Raw genomic sequence first — 25,606 nt, 5'->3', positions numbered from 1 at the left:
CCAGAGGGCTTTAAGTTTGCAGCTAACTTCCCAGGTGGGGCCATGCCTCTGCTCTGAAATCCCCAGCCACAATTTCTTATTCTCCCAACCAGCTGGGCCAAGGCAGCAGGAGACATTAACCCGCAGAGCAAGGAAGATGGCCCTGCAGAATGGAAAAAAGGTTTTGAAATGTGAAAGGCAGAGCAGTAATACATGGAAAAAAGCATGAACAAAGACATGAGATAGCCCTATTCTTTAATCAAACCACAAATCTGATTAAAAGCTCCAACCAACAGTAACATCTTTGAATTTCTGTGAAAGTGAAGAGAGCATCTTTCCTGCATGACCAAAAATTTCTGGGTCCTAATTTCTCTTACACACTGAAAAAAATCTCTGTGCAAAAACAAAAAACCTGTTACTGGCTTCTTTCAAAGACCACTGCACTGAATGGGCTGGGCCTTGGGGTTTTTCTCCATCTTTGGCTCGGGAGTGCTGAAGCGCAGCCATCCTGGGTGCCAGGCACCGGGCTTCCGGAGTCAGCACGCGGCATATTACTGTCGTGTCCGACTTCGTAAAGTGAGGACAGGCAGATGAGGAACTCACAATAAATGGCTGGCATTTTCATGAGCTTTTATTCTGTATCTGTTGTTTAAATCTAAGAATGAATAAAATGAATATAAGATCTCAGAATCCCAATAATCCACTTTGCATTTATCATACATCAAGCTCAGAAGCTACGATAATGAATCCTGGCAGTGCCAAAGTATAACAAGAGGAGATAACTCTTAGCTGAGCCTTTTGAATGTTGGCAGTTGAAAAACCGTGGTTTTCATTTTGCTTGTCTCATCAGAAATTAGTACACTGGCCAAGCCAGAGAAGAAGGCCTCTTCCTTTACCCGGTAGCATGGAGACTACCCAGTCCTATCCTCTCTAGGGATCATCCCGTCTGAAAACTGTGAAATTATAAGAACAGGATATGACAGTTTCCGCGAAGAAGACTGTGCCTATTCCAGGTTTTCAAGCCACTACACTGTTTTTTTTGAAAAGCACAGTTCTCCAGGGCCTGTATTATTTCCCTTCAAAAGCCTTAACTTTATCATCTACTCTCTAGTGAACCTGAGCCAGCTGTTCATGATCACTGTGAGCTTCTACTTTCTCCTTGAAATCTAGGAATAATAATAATCTTTTCCTTATGGGTTTGCTGTAAGGCTTAAATGAGAATATTCATGAACATTTATTGAGCAACAATTATGTACCAGGCACTGTCCTAGGCACTAGGACATATCAGACATAACAGACAAACAAGCCTTGACCTCATGGAGATTACATTCTAGTGACAGAAACTAGACAATAAACTATTGTTTTAGTTTCTTCTCATTTTTCTATTGAATAATGTGTATTTTTATTAATCAGAAAGTTTTAAAATGTTTTAGCTATAAACCTTTCATTTGTTATAGATGTTATGAAAATATTCTTGCACTCTGTAGTTTGCCTTTTGTCTCTCATTATTTGTCTCTTGGTGAGTAAAAAATCTTAATTGTAATATAGTCAAACATATCAATCCCATATTTTTATGATTAGGATTTTTTGAGTTTTGCATTTTCACACCCTGAGGGCTTTATGATATTAACCTATATTATCTTCTAAAGCTTTTATGATTTGCCATTCACACTTAGCTGTATATCTACCTGGAATTGTTTTTTATATATAGTGTGAGAAAAAGATCCTATTTCATTTTGTCTATATCCAACTATCCTAGCATTATTTATTGAAAAAGAAAAGTTCACTTCCTAGTAGTCTGTGGTCATCTTTGCCACAGATCAGGTGTCCATACATATGTCAAAAAGTATCTGGGATATTTCTTACCCTCTACCAGTCTATTTCAATTCTTTCACCAATATCTTAATTGTTCTATATTTGTAAGTCTCAACAGTGGGTAGACCAAGTTTTCCTAAGTTTCTTTTTCTTCAAGAGTGTCTTCACTATTGTCAGTCTTTTGATTTCAGTACAAATTTTAAAATAAGCTTGTCAAGTTCTGGCTCACTGGTATTTTGATTGGGATTACATTGAATCTACAGGTCCTTTGGAAGAACTGACATCTTCGATATAAATCTTCCCTAATGAATCTATAGATCTATAAGTCTGTGGTCAATTTCTGTAATTATTCCATGTGGGTTTAAAAATTAATAGACACTCTACAGTTTTTGTATGCTCTATTCTATATATGGACATTAAGTCACTTTGTTCAAATCACCTATATTGAGTTTTGTCTGCTTCTGTCAAATACTGAGATATTTTATATCACATTATGATTGTAGATTTGTCTATTTCTCTTTGTGGTCTATACATTTTTTATTTATACATTTTGAGTATGTTATTAAGAGCATACAAATTAAAAATGTAGATAATGCCAAATTTTTAGAAATCCAGCAAGGAAATAGAGACTAAAAAAGTGACAATAGATTTGAAAAATAAGAAAAAAAACCTAGAAAATTTGGAATTAAAAAAATTAAGTAATAACAAAAGTGAAGAACTCAATGGATGGCTTTAATCCCATAAGACACAGCTGAAAAATTATTGAACTGATACTTAGGTTAAAAGATTCTATCAAGATTAATCATGACAGACAATAGGATGGAAAATGCATAGGAGTAGGTAAGAGACAGAATATGTAGCAAAAATATGTAACACATAATTAACTGCTATTCCTCAGAGAGAAGCAAAAGCAGTATTTGAGACTATAAGATTGAGAATTTTCTAAAACTAATTAATGTAAGCAGCTTAGAGGGCTTAAGTAGTCCAGGAGTATCTTATTCAAATTTCAAGACTTAAGGTTTTTTGGTCTAACCACAGGACTGGAAGTCAAGCTGTGGTACATGTAAGAGCTGCTTAATTTCTTTCCTTCTCCTTCCCCTGGGGTAAAAACATTTAAGTTTATTTTTCTTCACTATTTTTTTAATTGAAGTATAGTTTATATGCAATATTATATTGGTTGGTTTGAAGTATATAACACAGTGATTCAACAGTTACCCACATTATTAAATTCTCACCCCAACTAGTGCAGTTACTGTCAACATAGAAAGATGTTACAAAATCATTGACTATATTCTCCACACTGCACTTACATCCTCATGATCAATTTATATTATGATTGAGATTTTTGTGCCTCTTTATCCCCTCACCCACCCCACTCGCCCTAGCCCCTCCCCCATGGTAACCACCAGTCACCTCTCAGTGTCTCTGAGTCTACTGCTGAATTCTTCATTTTATTTTGTTTTTGATTCCACATATAAGTGAAATCATATGGTATTTGTCTTTCTCCACCTGGCTTATTTCACTTAGCATAATATCCTCTAAGTACATCCATGTTGTCACAAATGGCAGGATTTCTTTCTTTTTTATGGCTAAACAATATTCCACTGTATATATGTACCACCTCTTCTTTACCCATTCATCTATGGGTGGACAGTTTGGTTGCTTCTATATCTCGGCTATGATAAAGAATGCAGCAATAAATATAAGGGTGCATATATCTTCTAAAATCAGAGATTTATATCTTCTTTGGGTAAATTCCTAGGAGCAAATTTACTGGGTCAGATCATATTGCTCCACTAGTCATATTTCTATTTAACTTTTTGAGGAACCTCCATACTGCTTTCCATAGCAGTCCTGGCTCGGTGCCACCTAACCCACGCAATTGCCTCTGCTGTTGAAACTGACCCCCTGCATCTAATTAGCTCAGGAGTTGACCCCACTGATGCTGCAGAAACCAACCCTAAAGATGCTGAGCCCTACAGTCACTGTCAGACATGGGGAAATGGCTTCTTCCCTTACTAGCCCATCAGCATAAGACCACCAGGGGCACACCCATGTATCTACAAAGTCAGATGTACCGGCCTGTCGCAACAGAGGAAACACCAGAGGAGCCACAGAGCATCTCACCAGACAACAGAAGCAATAGACTTATTCTAGGATTTGGGGGACGAGTGGTGTTTAGGGGAATTTTAAATGAAGAAGTGTTAGAATAGACTCATAGCAAAGCAGGACTATGAGCAAAGGGATCAACATAGGGCGTGGACTGCAAAGTGGACTCAGGGTCCTATTTCCTTAGAAATTAAGAAGTTAAGACAGATGCAGAATAGTGTGTCTAGCAACCACTTTCTTCAAAATCTGCAAATGGACTAAAGACTAAGGTTGCTTCACTACATCAAATCAGCTAAGATTCCTCAGCCGTTTCATTCTTACTGATATGATGTCCAACAACAAATGATGTTTTAAAAATATTTTTCTGGTAAGAAAGCAGTGGTCACTTAAAGAAAAAGTCATTATGACACTTTATAACGTGAGCATGTCCTTGGAGAAATATTGTTTCCCATTAACTCTGCAGGCGGCTCTGTCTGTAGCTGGTCTATCAGCCTGATGAATGGCAGGGCAGAGTTTACTTTGTCAGTCTGAGTTCCATTTATATTCTCATTGCTTTCTTCTACTTACAGTTTCCCATGCGTATATCCCAGTGCCGGAACCTAACTGGGGGTCAGTGGCACAGGACTGCTCAGCCCCTGAGATACAGAGCAGTCTTGCAATGGACTCGAGAGGTAAAAGGAAAATCAACCCACAGAACAAGTTCAGCAACTGCCATCAAGAACAAAATGGTCTTGAATAATGAGTTCACCTTTTTAGTTTCTCATCTCTACAAAGATCTTAGTTCATAGTTCCTAACTATCTTTTTAGTTCTTTGACATTTTAAAGAAAATAATTTTTAGATTTTTCTCCAGCTATTTCAGTTGCTTGAACAGAATGGTTATTTCAGTGAAATTATCCCATGTACTTATACCCACCCCCTCTCCTTTTGAGTCAATCTTGCATATTTCTGTCAAAATAACCTTCCTAAACTCAACTCTGATCATGTCAAAAGATGTGCGAATGAAAAATATCCTGTAACCTGAATGCTGACCTGAAGAAGGGTGTTAATATCAGGACATGGGACATTTTTTAATAGGTCACACTACTCAATGCCTATATATCCAATGCACCCCAAAATATATTTTTCCAAGCTATGAATCCTTTCAGTAAAATTACATACACAGGTTTTTAATTCATGGACAATTGACTCGTTAACAAACTGTATGATGAGAACAAGTTGATGTTCTCAAACTTTTCAAAGCTTACAGTAAGGCTTGTTTCTTCAGTTATTTTCCTTAGAAAAATTAAGTTTATTATGAAAAAAAATTTAAACATGCTAAACCCAAACTCTACATGGTCTCAATCTGCCAAGCCATAGAAGGAGCTTAGAGTGTCAGCAGGGAGGGGGAGGGAGTTGTGGCCCAAAACAGCCCATGTTTTCTCTCTTTGTTGGACTGGAATTCTCCACTGCCTTTGACTTTGTGTTTACCACCAGATCAGCTATGTCAAATTTTTCATCCAATATATTTTACAGTTTGCCAAGGGCTTTCTCATCAAGCACCTCACTATATCCTCAGTAAAGCCCTGTAAGTCAGTACTTCTAGTCAGAATTTTTATTCCCACATACTAGAAGGGCAGTGAGGCTCACAGAAGTTAGCTGTCTTGTCCAAAGATTCAGGGTGTGATAGCCACCCTCCAAGATGGCCCTCAGTGGTCCCTGCCTCTTATATTGTACCAGTATTGGGCTATGTGACCAACAGCAATCATCAGAAATAATGGTATGTGATACCATTGCAATGGTATGTGATTCTAATGCTAGGTGATAAAAAGGCTGTGGCTCCAGTCTTGGGGATCCTTCCTCTCTCTCTCTCTCTCCTCTCTCTCTCTCTCTCTCTCTCTCTCTCTCTCTCCATCCCCTCTCACCATTCAATCTGGAGGAAGCCATCTGTCATATCATGAGGACACTTATACAACCTGTGATAGACCCAAATGGTGAGGAACTGAAGTCTCCAGCCAACAGTCAGCAAGGAACTGTGACCTGCTAAAACCGTTTGGGTGAGCCTGGAGGTGGATCCTTCAGCCCCAGTCAAGCCTTCAGATAACTGCAGCCCTGGCCAACAGTTTAACTACAACTCTTTAGAGACCTGAGCCATTCTGGGGTTCCTCACTCTCCAGAACTAGGAGGTAATAAATGTTCACTGCTTTAAGCTGCATTACTTCAGGTAATTTGTTACATAGCAACAGATAACTGATAACCTCGAGCTACATATGTTCTGCAATAGCATGACACGATAGTGGTACTGGATATGTCTCTCTATCATCCCCAAGGTAGTGAATCCTATATTCTCTAAGAAATACAAGCAGCTTTTAAACTCCAGATACACTAGAATTTTCGGTGGTGAGGAAACTTAGCGAAGAAAATAAGTTGTGCATTTGGCAAGACAGAACACACTGCTGTCTTTATAATGCTCTTTTTTTTTTTTTCATTCTTAAAAGCCTTTTGGTGATACTATCTATTTGATTCCAACAGAAGAGTCTCAAGCCGGGACCAACTCTGCCCCTTAAAGTCCACTTTATAGGTCATAATTATGCCCTCTAGCCGGTAGCTCTCACTTGCTACCAGGGATTCTACTTGCCTTCAAGGCTTCCTCCTTCCTACACACAGGACCTCTTCAGTGCTCACCTAATAAGCCTGTAAGTCATCTGTGCATCAATCCATAAAGATCCTTATCTGTTGCAGTCATAAAGCTTGGCAAACTGGGCTACTGGCCATATCTCTGGGTCAAGCATGCTTAATCAAGATCCTAGAGTCTGTCTAAGGAGTTGACACACCTCTTACCCAACTAATGAGGGGTCCCTGGGAGGTTCTTAAATCTTGAAGGGTTAGCGCTTTTGCTACTCACTTGGCAAACCCTCTACCCCAGACCAGAAATGGTCTACTTTCTGCTCCATAAATCTCATCATTTGGCCTCTGTGCCTTTTCATGTTCTTAAATCCAAATGCATTCTTTACTCCTCTCTCTCCAGGTTCTACCTCATTCTACCCACTACTCAAGGCTTGACAGATGCCTGAGAAGATTCGTCTGACCCCCAACCCCAACCCCCAATGAGTTCACTCTCCTTTGAAATCCAATCCATCTCATTTTTTTCTGTATTTCACTGGATAAATGGTTATTTTGTTTCTACAACATGACTGGAACTTCTTGAGGGGGGCAGTCGTCAGCTTAGGGGGTGCACACTTAGTGTCAGGCTCCACACTAGGCGTTCCACATAATTACCTAGGGCATGGTAACCCCACTCTGAGGGAGCTCAGTGAGTATTGCTGAGCACCTGATTGACTGGGAGGCTCATTAGTATCTGCTCCTCCCCAATCTCATCAATGGGCTTTAGTAAATGATACAAAGGCCTAGTTTAAGCCCCAGGGTCCCTAGACTGGATTTTCCTTAGGCCTCTAATAAACATGCCCATTATTATCTCACTGCCTTCATTTCTGTCCACAGCCCCTGACAGGGGTGGCTCTGGGCACCACATTCTCCCTGGACACCAGAGACTGGACCAGGGATGGATACCTAATCCAAACTGGACCCTCTCATGTTGAGGGGGTGGAGGAAAGAGGTCTCTAAGGGTCTGAGGAAGTTGGACCATGGGAGCTGTAGCCCATTAAAGGTCAGAGAGTTTAAGCAGCACTGGCATTGTGCCATATGAGGGAGCAGAAGATCCAGAATGAATTAGAAGAAACCGATCTGCAGTAGGAAATGGGAATGGCACAAATGCTAAATGAAAACAGCACTGAGAAACCTGAGGTCCCCTGAGACTGGCACGAGTTCCTGGCTTGCCCTAGTCCCCTGTGGCCTGGAGAACTCCATTTCCTCTCTGGGATGCCTTCAAGATGTCTCTTACAGTCTTTCAATAATCTCCACTTATATCTGGACTAGTCTGATGGATTTCTGTTCTCTGCAATTAGCAAGGCTGGAATAAAACAATGCCAAATATTTTTAAAGTTAAACAGGGGAAGAGGGTGAGCAATTTTCAGACTCATACTGATTCTAAAATAGTAAAGTCAGCGTTAGATCATAAAGTATACGTGAGTTATGGATCTTAGCTATCCACTAGGAGAAGCTTCTCATTTTATAGAAGAGGAAAAGATATGCAGAGGAAAGAAGGGACACACTCCACAGTCACACAGCAAATGGTAGAATCGGGTCCCCTAACACTGTCCAGGGTTCTATGTTACTTTGCCATCATCATGTCTGCTCTTCCCAGTGACTATGTTCTCTGGAGCAGGTGAAAGGGGTCACAGTTAAGGAGCAATAGCTGAGCTCATTAGTGTCTCCCCAACCACAAACTCACCAATGGATTTTTGGGGAATTTTGCTTAGATCTTAGGCAAGCTAAAGGAGATGAGAGAGATGCTGATGTTGCATGTCTTTAAAGAGCTGGGTCAGAGACACAGAAGAGAGAGATGAAACAAGGTTACTGACTATCCACTTTGAAATACTTTTCCTATGCATCTTAAGAGGGCACCAAGAAGGAAAGTTTATCAATTTTCATATAAAAATATGAGGTCAGACTGCTAATAAGAGAAAAGTATTGCAAGTTCTTAGAGGAATTGTGCTGAGCCAGCTGAACCGCCCACACAATGCCCTTATTACACACATCCTTACTATAATACACCAACTTGGTAATTCGGTACTTGGAACAATCAAAATTATTTTGTGTTACAATGTATTAGGTTTCCAGTAAGAGAGAAAACATCTTCACTGGTTCCATCTCATAATGCATTTTAGTACTTAAATATTTTAATATTACTTCAATTAAATGAAAATCTTCTCCAAGTACTTTTATTAAGATTTAACTTATTTAGATGTCTCAAACAAGTGAAGTAAAGGTGAGTAAGGTGCCACATTGAAGATGGTAATTAACCCGATAGATGGGCTAAGAAGATACTAGGGAAGGGGAATGATCCACAATTAGCCCACAATCAGTGATAAGTAGACCTACATACAAACAAAGAGGCCCAGGATCACCATGGCTGAGAAAGAGGACTCTCTCTCCTGCCTTAATTATAACACCAGTCAGTACTAATATTTACTGAGCATTTACTCTATGCTGGGCACTGTGTTAAGCCCTTTATATGCATTATTTCATATAGTATTCATAAGAATCTTATTAGGTAGGTAGTATTACTTTTATTTTCCCCATTTTGTGGATTAAATAATACAGAGCTTAGGGAAGTTTAATTAACTTTACCCAGGTCTACTGGCTAACAAACAATAGATCTCAGAGAACCCACTGCCCCAGGCCTTTCTCTCTACCTCTCATTTCTGTTTCATTGTAAGCATCGACTCTATTCCTCAGCCTCCTCAATGTGTCAGCAAACATAGGCAAAAGTGGTTCTGGGCCACATTCATACAGTTATTCTGTACTGTCTTAAATATTTTCATACTATTAACAGTATCATGACCAAAGTAGTGTCAGTGGGGTCCAAGGGAAAACTCAGTTAGCTTATGAACAATCCCATCCCAGGACCGACCGACTTTGATTGGCCTGACTAGGTCCACATGCCCACCACTGAGCCAGTCATTATGTTCAAAAAGGTTCTATGATGGCTCATACCTGAGGTCACATACCCACTCCTGTGATCAGTGAAACAGATGCTATGCCTGCCAGCCTCCCCACATTTCCATTATTGTAGTAGGGAAGGAAGTGGATGGATACTAGGCAGGTAAAAAGATACTCATACAGACACCTGTTGTGTCAGAGAGAGACCATGGAGAGGAGGGTCCAGAACGTTCCAGGAAGAAGATGAAGCAAAGAGAGGCATGAAGATGTTACATAACACATGTCCAGAAACCTGCAAGAATTTTCGGTATGGCTGGAGAGCAGGATGTGCATGGCAAGGGGGTTGAGAGCTGAGACTGGTGGTTTTGGAGAAATTCATGTGGTTCACTCAAGAGTTGCAACTTTATCCTGAGAGCAGTGGTGAGTCATGGAAGGATTTTAAACCAGGAGCTACATGACGAGTTCTGATTTTGAAAAGAAGTGAAGTCTTAGGGTAGATATACAAGAAAGGTTAGGAGCATAAAAATCAGCATGGAGTGGGAATTCCCACTCCATGACAATCATTCAGGCAAGACGCAATGGGTAAATGAATAAAAGCAGCGGCAGCAGGCGTAGTGATGGAGAGGAGAGGAGCGAGGCTGAGGAGACAGGATTCATAAAAGAACATCTGAAACCTTCCTGGAAATTAGACTGTCCAAGCTGTCCACTGAGGCTCAACCACCTTCACGGCTGCTCCACTGGGACCAACAAAGCAACGAACCAAAAGTGTGGATGGAGACAGAACCCACCTGCCGGTCTCCTAGAAGCAGCAAAAAGAGCAGCAGCCGCATTCCCACTGCCTACAAGCCTTAACCTGGAGCTGCTGGCTTTGCGATTTACACAGGCCACTGGGAGCCTGGAAATGGGATTATGAGTACAGACACTTCCTGTCGGCCTCTTAACCCACGGGATTTAAGAGCTACTCTCAGGAGGCAGCAGAGTACCTGGAAGGAGCTGGGCCAGGAGGCAGGCAGGCCCCGTGTGGCTCCTGGCTCTGACACCTCAACGTCTGCGGGCCAGGGCTTAGCCTTTCTGATAATTCCCTGGCAATGATGCCATTTCTCTTTCAGGGATTGGCTGAAGACTAAATATAGTAACACACACAACAACGAAACAAATTTCACATGTGGTTAGAAATGAATCTGAATCACTAATTTGTTTTACTCAAGGGGTCAAAGGAAGAAAAGTCAAACTCTGGGACATTCATGCTTTCTACCAACAAGTGAATTCTTGCCACTCGTATGCTGAGGTGACAGAATGAAGTTATTGAACAATGTCAAATGGTGAGTTAATCATCACAGTGTATACATGAAAACTGAGGTGAATTACATCAATTTCTGTAAAATTTCTTATTTTCTAATGTTACATTTTCCTCTTGAACTTACAATGAATAATCAAGATTTCTTACAAAAACTGTAATTTTGCAATAACACAGCCAAAACATTAAGGGTCACATTCTATAGGAGAGAGCATAAATACTGTACTTAAAGGGCAGACTACCACAGAGACCACAGAATTTATCCCTTTCAGCAAATAGTGAGAAGTTTAATCTAGTAATTCAGAATATGTATAGATATAATTTCAAAGGAACATTTGGCACACCTGGCTTAAAGGTCTTCACGGTTGGTCATTTTATGGTGAATGATTTGTAAATATTCTTTAACCTCCTCTCCTATCTTCAAGGCAAAGGAGAATGAACAAGCCTGAGGCTTTGCATTCCCATCTTTTGGGTTATGTCTTCTTTTCCATTCTTATTTCCTTTGAAACTTCTGAGATTTATAGCAATAATTCAGTCACAACTGTGACCTAAGAAAAACTGTGAATAGAAAAATATGGATTTAAATTTTCTTTTTCCACATTATGGGCAGTGCTTAGCACTGCTCCTGGCCTGAAGAAGGAACTCAGACATGGATGTTACGGAGCTCTGCTTCCTGTCTGGTCTGCGTTCTCCCTCACCTGGGAAAGGCTGGCGAAGGAAGTGTAGCCATTAAGTCCTCCCTAGTGATCTCCCTGCCATGTGTGCCATGTGATTCTTTCTAAACCTCAAGCAGGAAATGAAGGCTTGTCTGGGGCCACAACAGTCAGTAATCTTCCATGATAAGTAACCATAAATCAACACGTGGAATATCTACTTTCCTCCTAAAGAAAAAATAAGTAAATCTTGCCTTTCCATTTACCTGGTTTCTCTCTGCTCTCAGATTGGCTGAGATCCAATTATAGCAAAAGTAGAGTTGTTAGGTAAAAGATAGACATGAGCAGCCAGGGAAGGGGAAGATAGGTTCAAGGAAAAACCGCCCAGTTAGGGGGTCCCACATGAAGAGGGGCTTTGCAGGGAGATTACTTCCTTGCCTATCAAGACCAGACTAAACCAGCCCCAACCAGAGCACAGCCCAGGTGCAATCAAACAAAACTAAGAACCACCCAAACCACACCTCTTCATATCTCATGAACATAAAATTGCAGTTTTGGGCCCCCTCTCCCACTGCCAGGTTTTTCTGTGTGCATTTTGGGAAAAGACATGTGCACCAAGAGGAATGGGTGTCTAACTAGAGCTGTCAGATCAAAGAGGCACCTCCCACCTAGGACATGATAAATAGACCCTCCCTAAAAGTTCAGTGCCTTTGTACACATGGACTCTGGCCCACTCCTTCCTTGGAGTGTATTCAAATAAAAATTTCACTCTGCTTCACTATTGTGTCTCTGCCTTTCAATTAATTGCTTTGGTGGGGACAAGAACTGAGAAGAACAAACTCGACCTGTAAAAGATTTACCTTGCAGGTAACTAGAAGGAAAAATGTCAACAAAATTCGTGTAATAAGTCTTCTCCAATTGCAAATACACATCTCATAATTCTAATACAGGCAACCCTGGATTTGAAGTAATGCTCCCTACTTTTACGCTGTTGGAAAGACCAAACCCCATATTGATATTGATGACTTCTAATTTCTGCTAGTAACACTTCAGCATCTGATTAGTAGCCTTGTTGCTAGTCAGCTAGGTCTGGGGAGGTCTCTTCCTGCACACCAGGTGAAACCTCAACTTGGATGGGGGAGGGTTCTTGGCTCTGAATGAGAAAGAACTCTCTCGAAGAGTGTAGGTAAGGAAGGAACTCATTAAAGAAAGAGTAGCAGGGAATGGCAATTTCCTTGCAGGCAGCAAAGAGCAAGGAAGAGTAAGAGGGAAGTTCATTGAACTCCAGCTTAGCATAGGGCAGATACCTGCCAACTCCTAAAGCCAGGGTCACCTGGCATCCAGTGCCCACTTGCATCTGCACAGTGTGGGAACTCAGCCCCCACCACCCCAGGATTTGGGGGAGTTGCAGAGCACTAGATGGAGTAAGATTATATTCTCACTCCATATATGTCATCCTAAACCAAGGAGAAAGGGCTAGCTCACTACACATGTGTGGGCAATATGTTCTTATTGGCTCTATATAAAGAGCTCCGCCCAGTGCTCTGGGTGACACGTGGCATGGCTACAAGGCTGCAGGAGAGCAGAGATGAGACTGGAGTGGTGGCAGCACAGAGAACAAAGACTGAGACAGCTGCAGGGGCACAGAGACCCAGAGGCAGAGATTGGCTTGCTGCATGCAGACTCGCTCTGAGTGTATGGGATTCTAGTGATTGACCTGCCACAATGGGAATAAAGTTGGGTATAAACCCTTTCACCACAAAAATATTCCACTGTCATTTCTTTGGTCTCATTGAATCCATAGTGAATTTGCCCAGGGCTAAAACCCATTGGCAAGACACAGTCTGAGACTTCAAACGAAAAGGTAAGTAATTAAGAGAAATATGAAAAGAGTAAATGTTTGATAAACAAATGTTTGCTGAGCCACACAGAAACAAGGGGGGCACAAAGAGGAATTCTGACAGATTTAGCCACATCCCTCCAGGTCTACCACTTAGCTTACATTATCATATAGCTATCTAAGGTAATAGCTCTCTTCCTGGAGTATGTTACTCTATCTAAATTCTTTTTATGCAGTTGAAGGGGGTGGGAGGTCAAAGTTTCTTTCTGAGTCTCTTGGGCCATGTTTGTTCTCAACTCTGAAATAATCTGCATGTCACAAAGGACATCTTGGGGCAACCTGTCCTTGGTCCCTACACCAAGTAACATCACCTGCAGGTGCACTTAGAGGAAGTGAAACTTTTCAAACTGCTCTACACTTTATCTTTGTAAACTTTCTTTAAATGTTTAAACTATTTGCTCTTTACTGTTTCAAAGAAAATTTGATGGAATACACAGAATGTCCAATCTACCCCAAAAAAGCAAGACAATCTATTCCTGTGAAAAGGAACATGAGAGTTTAACTTAATGGTAGGAGAAATGCATGTGAATGAGCAAACTTGCAAGTCCAGATTGTCACACTCAATGCACAAACACAACTCTGAAGTTCAAGGAAACATATATGAAGACTATGAGGAGCACTGAACCAATGCAATACATGGAATGTGAAGGAATTATTTATCAGATGGAAAATCTTACATTGTGTAATGGGGTGGTGAAGCCATGCCTTATTTCTTTGCCTAGTTGGATAGAGCAAGTCACCTTGGAAAGGGTCTTCCTCAGTCAAGGAAACATGTTAAGGGGTCTTCTTTATTTGATAGGCACTCATTGCTCTAGGATTGTGCATAACACGTTTTTTAATGTTCCAACAAATTCAGGTTTTTGAAGTGTAGAACTGGTGCCAGGAGAGGGTGTGCCAAGTTGAATGATCCTTCTTAAGGCTTTTTGGAAGGGAAGGAACAAAGATCCCCCGACACCCGCTCCCTAAATTTCAAAGTTAAGAAAGACTATTAAAGTAAACCAGGGATGTCTGATCCAAGGCCTGCTGGTCAGACAAGACCCCTAGGACCCTAAAAGTAAACTTACCAATATGACTGTGCTGGTGTCCCCATGCCAAGAGAAGAATCTAAGTGTTCTGGTCCAGCCTGGACCTAGAAGCACTTCAGAACTTGGCACAAGACTTTTGAACTTGATCACCTTGGCCACCATGACTCCTCTGTTTTTAAAAAGCAATAGGTGAGCACATAAATACAATCAGCAACAACAAAAAGGCCCTAGAGATCAAGCATGTGGCACTACAGGCAGAATCTGGTGAGTAAAAGCATCATCTCATCGTCAGAGCCAGTTGGAACATGCAAGACTAGCCTTCAAGTGACATATGATGAAGCAGCTACAAAAACTCCAGCAGAGCTGACCTGTTGCTCTAGTTATTGCACCAGAAACTTGAACTGATTGGGAAATTGGAGACAGGGAAAAGTCCACAAGGTAGAAATATTAGCTGCCTGCTAAAAGGACTTGTCAGGAATAGTACAATCAATTAGAAAACATTATACTAAGTAAAAGAACTCAGTACAAAGGCTACATATTATATCATTCTATTTATGTGAAAAGTCCAGAATAGGTAAATCTACAGAGACAGATACTGTATTAGTGGTTGCCTAGAACTAGGTTGGAGAGAGTGACAGACAGTGACTGCTAACGAATACAGGGCTTCTTTGACATGATGGAAATGTTCTAAACTTATATTGTGGTGATGATTGTACAACTCTGTGAATATACTATAAATCATTAGATTGTATATTTGAGATGGGTAAATTTTATGGTATACAAACTGTATCTCCATAAAGATCTTTGAAAAAAATACACAAGTACATATTTTATTCTCCCTAGACAAATGGAGATAATTTTTCTCCTATGTAAACTACATAAACTTTAAAGAATCTACTTATCACATAGTTCTCATTTTCTCCATTCAGCATGGAGAGGCAATAAATTGTAGTGATTACCAGCAATGACTCTGGAGGCAGGTTCAAATATCAGCTGTGTTTTGTACAGTTGTGTGATTCTGTGCCTTGGTTTCTTCGTCTGTAAAGTGGGAATATAGCAAAACTACCTCATTGAAATGTTGGAAGGATTAAATGAAAGGTCGAGCATAGTTCCTGACATGAAGTTAAGTATAAAATGAATGTTTAATTCATCAGAAGGATTTTTTAAATATGCATATAAAATATTTTCTTTGCAGGGTCTAAGAAATTGGTAAGGTTTACTGGTGAGAGAATCTGGGTAGCTGGATGAAAGATGCAGGAGGGAAATGTTTCAGACTGTATAAATTGTTTTATAACTTCAGAATTGTGAATCACATAAGTTTATTACACATGCAATGAAAAATTAACTTTAATTCATTTTTGAAAAAGAAACAGAACTTGATTTGTGCCCCGAACTCATTTAGCAGGCTAGACAAGTTATACTTGCGTGTTCTAGGATCAGATAGAGCCAATCTAATACCAGCCAATCAGGCAATGGTCTTGGCAAAGGTGTGCATTTCGTCCAGAGATAAATTCAATATAAGTGTGTTGGAAGATACCCAGTGGAAAATTTTTTATTGCAAGCAGTAGATATTTTTATTGCTTCAGACAGAAAACGGTTGATATAAAATCTAAGGGGCACCATGAGGATGTGGGAGCTGGTGAGGAGCATGAAATCTGTAACTACAGTGCTTGGTTTGAATTCCCGTTTTGCCGCTTGTGATTTTTAACCTCTCTGTGCCTCAGCTTTCTCATCTGCAATATGGGGCTAATACCACAGGGTTTTTGTGAGGATTGAACAAGGTCACACTTAGGTTAGAACCTAGAGCGTAGTAAGTGTTCTATGAATTTTGGCTCCTGTAATGGTTGGAATTCCAGGGAAATTCCAAGCATTGACAGAGACAAGGAAGAATTATCTGAAGAGTTAAATTAAAATATTGAAAAGACAAGCTATGGTCTGAGAAAGGGGTTTCCAATTGACAAAAAAGAAGTATTTTAGCATCAAATGTCTTAGAAATGAGGCACATCCAAGGAAGAAAAACTAATAACAAACTATCAAGCAACAAATTACCAGTAATTCAGTTGAAATTAAAGAAAATGGAAAGAAAAAAAAAAGAGGAGGAGGAAATGAATACATTACCCTGGAAAGAATTCTGTTATTCACTATGAGGATGTCGGAGGCATTCACAAGCACTTAAATCAGAAATGGAAAATGTTGGGAAAGGCAACTCTAATTTTGAGCATTGTTAAAAGGTGCTTAGTGAATGAAGAATTTCCATGTTGTTGGAAAGAGATTCCCAATGAAGAGACGTCTTTTGTTCAAACTTCACAGGACATGAGAATTCCCATAGATCACATCCTCATCTATACCTGGTATTAACAGACTTCTTAATTTTTGAGTTTTTATGTGTCCTTCATTTGCATTCTGGTAACTAATGATGTGTCTTATATCTATTTCCCATTTGCACTTTCTTTTTTGTGAAATGGCTGTGATCTTTTTTCTCTATGAACTGAATTATTATCATTCATTTATCTTTTTCTTTCTGATAAGTAATCCTTTGCAAATTATATGCACTGCTGTGTGTGGCTTATCTTTCATATTTTTTTGATGAAGGCTTTTGATTTCCTGATTTTAAAGTAATCTAACTTACCAATCATTTTTTAAAAATCTCTTTTAAGAGATCTTTTCCTATTCAAAGCACCCAATAGAATTTAAAATTTTTACCTTTCACATCTAACACATTACCACTTGGGAATTGATTTTTGTGTACAAGATAGGAGGCTGAATTCATTTTTTCCCCCAGATGGAACATCAGCTTTCCCAGCACCATTTCTTGTCTATTCTATTTTTCCTTAGTGATTTGCAACACTACCTATGTCAAATATAGAATTTTCCAATATACTCAGGGCTGCTTCTGAACTCTCATTTTTCTTTCTCCAGCTCAATACTGTACTGTTTTAATTACTATAGCTTTTTATAACAAAGCTTAACAGAAAAAACTCTCCCCATCTTTCCACTTAACTGTCCCTCAGGGCTACCTCGGTGAATCTTGGGCCTGGCTATTCCATATAACATTCTAACAGGTAACATTGGCCTCATGATAGGCTAGCTTATGCTCTGGTAATCAACAACCCACTTATCTCAGTGGTTTAAAAACAAACAAAAAAAGCTGGTTTCTTCCTCACATTACATAATCCTTTGTGTCAGCTCTTTTTCAAGACACCCCACCCATAAATCAGGCTATCAAGACAGCCATACAGGGTTCACGGCAGGTCCACGGCAGAGTGAGGGAGCTCTGGAGGGTGGTGCACCATCAAAGTGATGTTCTGATAAGAAATGACACACACATTTCCAAACATAATGCATTGCCCATAATTGGTCACATTGTCCCACCAAACTCCAAGGTAGCCAGGAAATTTGATCTACCATGTATCTGAAAGGCAGACAAAATAATTTGTTGAATAACAACTACCATATGCATGATTGATTACCTTGAAGGACTCAGCAGGCTTCCAACAGGATTACAGAACTGCAACAGTGCAGAGAGCTAAGAGCTTGGTCTCAGAATCTAAAGAATCCTACAGCATCATTTTGCCCAGGATCTACCTAGTCATTTATTTTGTGGAATTTTAGATTCAAACTAAGACACAGTTAAATAAACCTCTGACAAATGTTGTGGAAAAGAATGGCATGTTACCTCTTGAAGAGTGGAAACTATTAAATCAGAGAATGGATTCATTTTGCTTATATTAAAGAAAAATTACGAAGCAGGTCACATGGATCACAAATTTCTTTATTCCAGAAACTGTTATAAACCCCTTCTCTTTGTTAGCTAAACAGAAAACCAGGCTAATGACATGGAAGAAAATGTTTCAAATAAGAGTATATTTGACCATTTCTAACTTTTATCACAAATTATAAACCCTCTCTCCATTTCCTTACATTCAATGCAAAAGAGATGAGGATTCTTTTACTGTTAAATTCTTTTAGTATAGATCTGGCCAAACCAGCCTGAAATATGAAACGTTGTAGATAATTTTGAACATTCATAGAAGGTGACCTGCAATTGTTCATTATTACACTTAATGTTAATAAGTTCATCATTTCAGGTATGATGTAACTGACAGAGATCTTACTCCAGTCATTGTATTTTTCTTTTTCCACTGTCAGTTGAGTCTATTATTACACAAAGTCTAAAAAAGGTCAGTGCAACCTGGTAATGTCTGAAATAGATACGAATGCAATCTCCCTGCCCTAGTTTACAACAGGTGTGAATTTTTAAAGGTGCCTCTATTTCTACATCTAAATATAATAAAAAAGTATTATTCTCCCATAAATGCATAATCTACACTAGGGAGTCCATGGTGACTAAGCAACAGGCTATGAATTCTGATTTGCCCCTGTCCCCAAGAAGGAATAGAGCCAGCACTCAATTCAGCACATCTGGTGGAAGTACATGTAAACACAGACAAAAATAGAAGCATAGTGCAGCGAGAAACTGAGGTCCTGAATCAGCTTGCCTGGGTTTGAACCCCCTTTCCTTCACTTTTTAGCTATGTAAATGAGGCAATGTGTAACACAATGACTAAGTTAGGAGTTTGTATTCTGGAACAGGGTCTGCAGACTCTGCCTCCTACTGGCTATGAGTCTTTGGGAAAGTTATTTAACCTAAGCCTCACTTTCCTCATCTATAAAATGGGGATAATATTAGTACTTACTTCATATTGGTATTGTGAATGTTAGATTATGTTTTTAAACATAAACTTAGCTTAGTGCCACACACTAGTAAGTGCTCAATTAATCTTAGCTGTTATTACACAAGTAATACCAATAGTATTACACACATGTACTTACTTTTACTACAAGGAAAATGTCATTGTGCTTGTCATTATAGATAGCCACCAGTTCACCAATGATGGATATATATTGTCTTCAACTTCCGAAGATCAATTTTTGTTTTTCTACCAGCTCCACTGGGCAACTTAGGCATTACCAGAAACACAGACATAGGATCCTAGGAATTGAATTAGTCTTAGTATATAAATATGTACAAACACAAGGATCTGGAGGTACAATCCTCATGGGAAAGATTTTAAATCTTACAGAGAGGTGTAAACCTACAGGGCAAGCAAGCCAACTGCCTGACCGCTCACTTCGCTTTCTGTCCCAGACGCTCCTCTTCTCCCAGGTACCTACATGCTGTCCAGAAAATAGGTTGCTCCTCAAGAACGCAGCCTGGATTCCAGCATACCAGAGTCCTTGATTGCTTTGTTTAACGATATGTGGTTGTAGCACAGTGGAAAGAAGTTTGGGTCACCCAGGCAGACCTCCCAAGTTCAAAGGGAAGGCTTATACTGGGTGGGGAGGGGGGAGGAAAGAATCTTACCCAGTCTTTCCTACAGCAAGATATTGCCATGTCTCCAATATAGAAACACTCCCTCAGTTAACAGGAATTTTCAGTTTCTATTTCCATAGAAATTGGGTGTCCTGAGATAGATGCTAAAGGCATTTAAGAATTTCACTGTTTTATTAGGCATTACCAGTGCTAACTCTTTTCCTCCCATTGCTGAGTAACAGAGGGAATGTTAGTAATGGTGCTGAGGAGAATGAAACAATAACAAAATTGGCCTCTTCTAGGCCAACAGTCACAGAGACCAGTCTTTTCCATGGAGGGCTCAGTGCTGAGTATAATAGAACAGAATGCTTATGACCCGCAGCCAGCAGTCTGTGGCTTTGCTGGGAGAATCCAGCTAATTGGTAACAGGTCGCAACTCTTCATTTCCTTCTCACTCACCTACATGCACCTCTGGCCTTCTCTGTCATCCAGCTGATGCTCATTTGTTCTGACGACAGATTTCCCTTCAACTCTCGGGGGCTAGCCTGGCTCAGTTAGCCACAACTCCCCCGTTTCCTGCCCAGATGCCCTTTCATGAATAAGCCCATTCATCCCACACATGGGAGAAACTGGCTGAACCCCACATGCTGATTAATGCAACCTCCAACGCTAGTTTCTTTCCAACAAAGTAACTGTCTTCCAACAGACCAGCCCATGAACTCTGAGGGGTGTGCATATGGTTTAACACACAACACAAGGCCAGGAATTTCTCGCTTAATAACCTATTTGGTAACTACTTGTGCAACTTCCTTTTCTGCCTTTTATTTGGTTGATTGGTTGGATTTTTTCCCCCTTATTGGGGGAAATTCAGGTTACAATCCATTAAGATTTTACTTGATTTCTATATTAAGAGAAAAGATAAATCTTATGGTCCACATATGCTTGTGGGTGCAGTTAATTCCTGAGGGATCCCAGCTCCTGAAAGTGTGAGAAAGTCTCTCCTTCTAACTCTGTAAATGACAGTGGGCCACAGTGATGGTCACAAACTCAGGAAGACCACAGACTATAAAGGGGATGCATCAAATTGTCATATTGAAAAGTCTCCACTATTAGAACCAAGACTTGGCTTAATTCAAGATATTTACCAATTTTCTAGCAATAGTCAGGCACTCTGTTAGTTGCAGTTGAGAAAGAAAAACTGGCTCATTGCCCTTGTTACCACTATGGGCTCAGATGTATGGTGGAGAAGGAGAAATCCATAAAGAAATTCAGTTCAAGTCAGAATGACATAAATGCCTTGAAAGTTAAAATAAAAAGAGCTTTGAATTAACAGAGAGGGAAAGAGGCAAAACCAAATGGGGAGACCAAGGATGATCCCCTGAAGGAAGCTGGAGTACAAGTAAGAACCAAACAGGCAGAGACCCCCCCTTACCTGCTTTATTTAACCTCATGACATGAATCAAGAGAAGTCACATCATACATCTACTTGTTTATCGGCCTCTTGTCTCCCCACCCCAGTAGAATGAGTTCCATGAGGACAGAGATGCTGTGTGTCATCCTCACTGTCCCAGCACCAAGAGCAGTGCCTGCCACAAAAGAGGCACATGATGAGTACTTGTGGGTAAATGAACAGATGATTGGAGCATCAAAACATTCCAGGTAGATGGAACAATATAAGCGAAGGAGGACTGGGATAGAAAACTTGCACTTATCAGTTATGTATTCTGTTAGCAATTATATAAATGCTTTTAATGTATTCTCCTAAAGCAAAGGGAGGCAAACTTTTTTTTATAAAGGGCCAGACAGTAAATATTATAGGCTTTGAAGGACATACAATCTCTGTTATCACTACTCAACTCTGCCATTACAGCTAAAAGCAGCCATAGATGATGTGTGAAGGAATGAGTATGGCTGAATACCAATAAAACTTTATTTACCAAAATAGCAGGCCAAATCTGACCTACAGACTAGAGGTTGTCAATGCCTGGCCTTTATAAATCAAAGGCAAATAAATTATTGCACTATATATTATTAATCAGTTCATGTGTAAGGAAAAGATGTATTTTCAGTATTTGCATCATGAATTGGTTACCCAAAGGCACACATATTAGACCCCAGGTTATCCTACAGAACAAAGTTTGAACTCAGTCTCATTGACTTTCCTAGGCCTGTGTTGAAAACTTGGCTCAGTTCCCTCCAGCACATTTTGAACAGTTACCAAATATGATGAGCAAATTCCTAAACACGTGGCAGAATCGCTGGAGAAGATGTCTCCAGGAGAAACTCCTTTCATGATTCAAATTTAAATTTTATTTGAAATATCTACATGACTAAGCACTCTTCTCATCAAAGGCAAATACACATGGGATAGAATACTGTGCTCTTCTGTGGCGATTTCACACAGAAATCCTGACTATTTGTATGCCATAACACATTGAGATGCGGAGAGCAACAAAATAATACTAACCGGATAAACCACAACCCAGAATTCAGCTACTTAGGAGGCAGCCGATCACTGCTTCAAACAAACTAGGAGGAAAGCTTACACAGGCACAGCCAGGATTGAGACAATGAGGCAGAGAAACAAAGTCCAAGGAGGGTCAAGAAGTGAAATCCAAGGAAATTACCTAAGTCATAAAGGACCAGGCAAGTCTCAAAGGAGTGGGGAGATCAGGGGTAAAATCTCAAACATTTAACCAAGACCGGAAGATTCAGATATCTAGGTGCTGGCTCAGAGAAGTCAGGGACGGTGGCTGAAGAAGGAAGTACAAAGCTGATTACTGCCCCCGAAGGCTACATACCAGAATATTTTTCAGGTGAAGGCTTGCTAGCCCTTCCAGTTCATACAATTGTTCTGTTCATGTAGCTTTCTTTGTTTTAGGATCAATGAATGTTGATGAGAAAGACTTTAAAAAGACACACCAGGTCTTTGTCCAACTTCTGGTTAAATACATCAAATACATCAAGTTAAATCAAAGGTATATTTCCTATTGCCTTTATCATTCCCCATTTCTATACTTATTATGAATAAGAGATCAGCGTAAACAAAGAGATATTCAGCAGGCCTACCTCTCCACCCTCCTGAGCATTTTGATACATTTGTTTCCTTCGCCAGCCCTCCTCTCAGCCCTATCACTGAGCTCTAGCCAATGGGATGGGAATAAGAAAAAAATGTAATGCTTCTTCCAATCCTGGCCCATCAGAACTTTTCAAACATAGTCTTCTATGTTCTTTACCCCTTCCAGCTGGCTGGTATGGAAAAGGCCCCCAGGACCAAGTAAGAGTCATGTATAAAACATGACAAAGATTACAGCAGTTAGCATTATCTTATTTAATGTCAAGTACAAGAGGATACTTTGGCATTGGAAAATTTTTGCAAATCTCTCCTGACCTCACAGAGCCTGAGCACTATAAAGATCAGTGTGAAAAAAAGGAATAAGGAAAAAATGAATAAAATTAGGTTTAAATAGCATTTTCCTCATTTAAGTAAATTCAATCTGTATCTCCCATGCATATGGAAAAGAACAAAGTAAACTGAATAGTCCTGGGGAACTGGAATAGGACTGGAAGCTCTAGACTGGTGCTAATCCCTACAGACCACTGAAACGATGGTGAAAACCAGGGCCTTCAAAGCCTGGCCATGGAGGAATGCATCTGAGGACCACTGGCAAACACCAAACATTTATTTGCTTTTTCCTTTCTTTTTGCCTTAAAATTTTGTCACTTTTTCTTTCTTTTTTTTCCTCTCTGTTCTCTGTCAAGTACTTATTGGTACTTCCTTACACATGAAAATATATTGTATTTATGTCATGCATATAACTCCAATTAAATTGCAACTACATAAAGGCAGATACAAGCCTTTAATATTTTCCCTTTTGTCCCTAAGAGGCTCAGAATTGAGCCCATCATAACAACTCAGTTCGAGGTCCACAATCGTCACGGATCTGTGGCAAGGTCCTTGTTCGGTTTGTTGTTTTTCTCCTTCATGCCCATCTCTAATCTCAGCTTCCCTTCCTCCAACATAGGCACTCACTTTAGTCTATTCAATGCATATATTTCTAGTCCATCTTTCATACCTTCATTTAGATATGAGAGTTAGACTTGAAAAATAACATTGTTTTGTGTATATGCATGTTATATACATAAATGGTATCCCACTGTCAATCTCATTCTGTGCTTTACTTTGGTCTTTTGTTTTTGAGATCTATCCATGTTGCTACATGTAAATGTAGCTCATTTCTTCTGACTCATACATAGTATTCTCTAGCATAATAATTGACTTCGAATCCCTCAGCATGTTATAAAAGTAAATATGATGTAAGAATTCGATGAGAAAGTTTCTAGTTGGCCGCCAATTGTCTGGATTAGTCTGGAATTTTATTAAATTTGCCTACTTGGTTAATGTCCTAGAATCAGAATTGGAGTGTGTTCGTTTCATTCATAAATGAAAACAGTTTGAGAATGGCAGGATGACACACCACCATTCCCCCCAACTCCCTGCTGGCTGTCTCTATCCTAATGACTTCTGTCTTAATCTGATCATAAATTTGTGAGAATTAACCATGCAGCTTCCTGTTTTGTATAGCTTGTAGAGAACTGTGGCACGTTTGGGCAGTTCTTCAGAACAGGGATTCTCCTCACTGGTGTTTTTATTTCTTGATTTAGATATAAAGAATACCATCTTTATCTTCCCTCTACCCCACACCCTTAATCACTCCCCCCTTCATTCAAAAGATCTGCAGTTACAATCTCCTGAAACACAAAGTGCTAGTTCAGTGCTTCTTAAGGCACAGTACACAGTACACAGTGCTTCTTCAGGCACCAGAATGCCTTAGGTATTTGCTAAACATGAAGTTTCCAGAGCTCTTCCTATAGGAATCAGAATCTTGGAGAGTGGGACCCAAGATCTACACTTTTAATAACCTCCTTTGGTAATAGCCAAGCACTTTAAGACTTGAACTTCTCTGCCATAATTACTGGTTATCTAACTCAGAATTTAACAATATTTAGTGTGCCCAGATAGTAAAAGACTTCATGGTTATGGAATGCTGAAATGGAATCAGCTAACCTGACTTTACCTGTCTGGGCACCTAATCTAAGATGTTTATAGCAAGAAGGGTCCACCTAGTCCAAGTATCTACATAAAACAATAACCAAAGAGGGTTATTTCACTCAGGATTTTATGAAAATGACAGAATAGTTCAAGATATTATATACAGAAAACCATATCCCATTTTCTACATACTTGTAGAATAACTTTTCTATATACTTGTAGGTAACTGAGGTTTTAACATAATCTCCTAATGGAAAAAAATGGTGACTTTCTTTAAAATAGGCTGAAGCTCATCCAAGCTACATTCTCTTCTCCTGGGACACTGATGCTGTCTCTATTGCTAGAATTGTATACACTCATCCTTGTGCACATTTTTGCCAACACTTGACATAAGAAAATAGAGGTCAGCCCGTGCCTGAGTCCTCTCTGACTACAGCTGGAAGGGTTATAGGCATAGGTCCTTCCTACTGAAATCAAAGCAGAAATGGGAGCCCTCATTGCTCAGAAAATGGAAGCCCTGCTACTGTCATTTCCTATGCAACATCATTAAACACAGCCCTAATGATAATGAGATTCATTTAGGCTGGCACACATGAGGAAGCAGGGGTGTATGCATCTCTGCCTCCTGCCCAAGGGCCACCTTTGGCAAGCAGTGGGAACAGGGAGGCAGTGCTGTCACTGAGGCCTAGACACAGAACCCCAGGTCCAGACCTCATGGAATGCCCTGGCACCCAGGTGTATACCAAGCCACAAAGCATAGGCTGGGCACCTAGCTGCTCCTGGCTGTCACTAAGCATCTGGTTCCAATGACCTAATGGCTCACAATTCAATGAAGTAGTTTTGGAACAATTTGGTGTAGTTTCCTTCATCAAACCAAGGTTCAGACTGGGACATCATTTTTTGGATGGCAGTCACTTTGAGA

The 25,606-nt window shown here is 40.0% G+C and overlaps 1 protein-coding gene across 1 annotated transcript in view; it reads right to left on the bottom strand.

Annotated features, from left to right (window-relative positions):
- Positions 1 to 217: 217 nt before the first annotated feature.
- LOC118928935 (uncharacterized) overlaps positions 218 to 25,606 on the bottom strand; it is a 346,570-nt gene continuing 321,181 nt past the window's right edge. Inside the window, exon 6 of the mRNA XM_057504188.1 lies at positions 218 to 634. Coding sequence (XP_057360171.1) covers positions 579 to 634 — 56 coding nt within the window. The 3' untranslated portion in view covers positions 218 to 578. The remainder of the gene's footprint in view (positions 635 to 25,606) is intronic.

The sequence above is a fragment of the Manis pentadactyla genome, chromosome 6, assembly GCF_030020395.1.
Source record: "Manis pentadactyla isolate mManPen7 chromosome 6, mManPen7.hap1, whole genome shotgun sequence".
Lineage (NCBI taxonomy): Eukaryota > Metazoa > Chordata > Mammalia > Pholidota > Manidae > Manis > Manis pentadactyla.
Note: the sequence above shows the minus strand (reverse complement) of the source record. Positions and strands in the feature narration are given on the sequence as shown.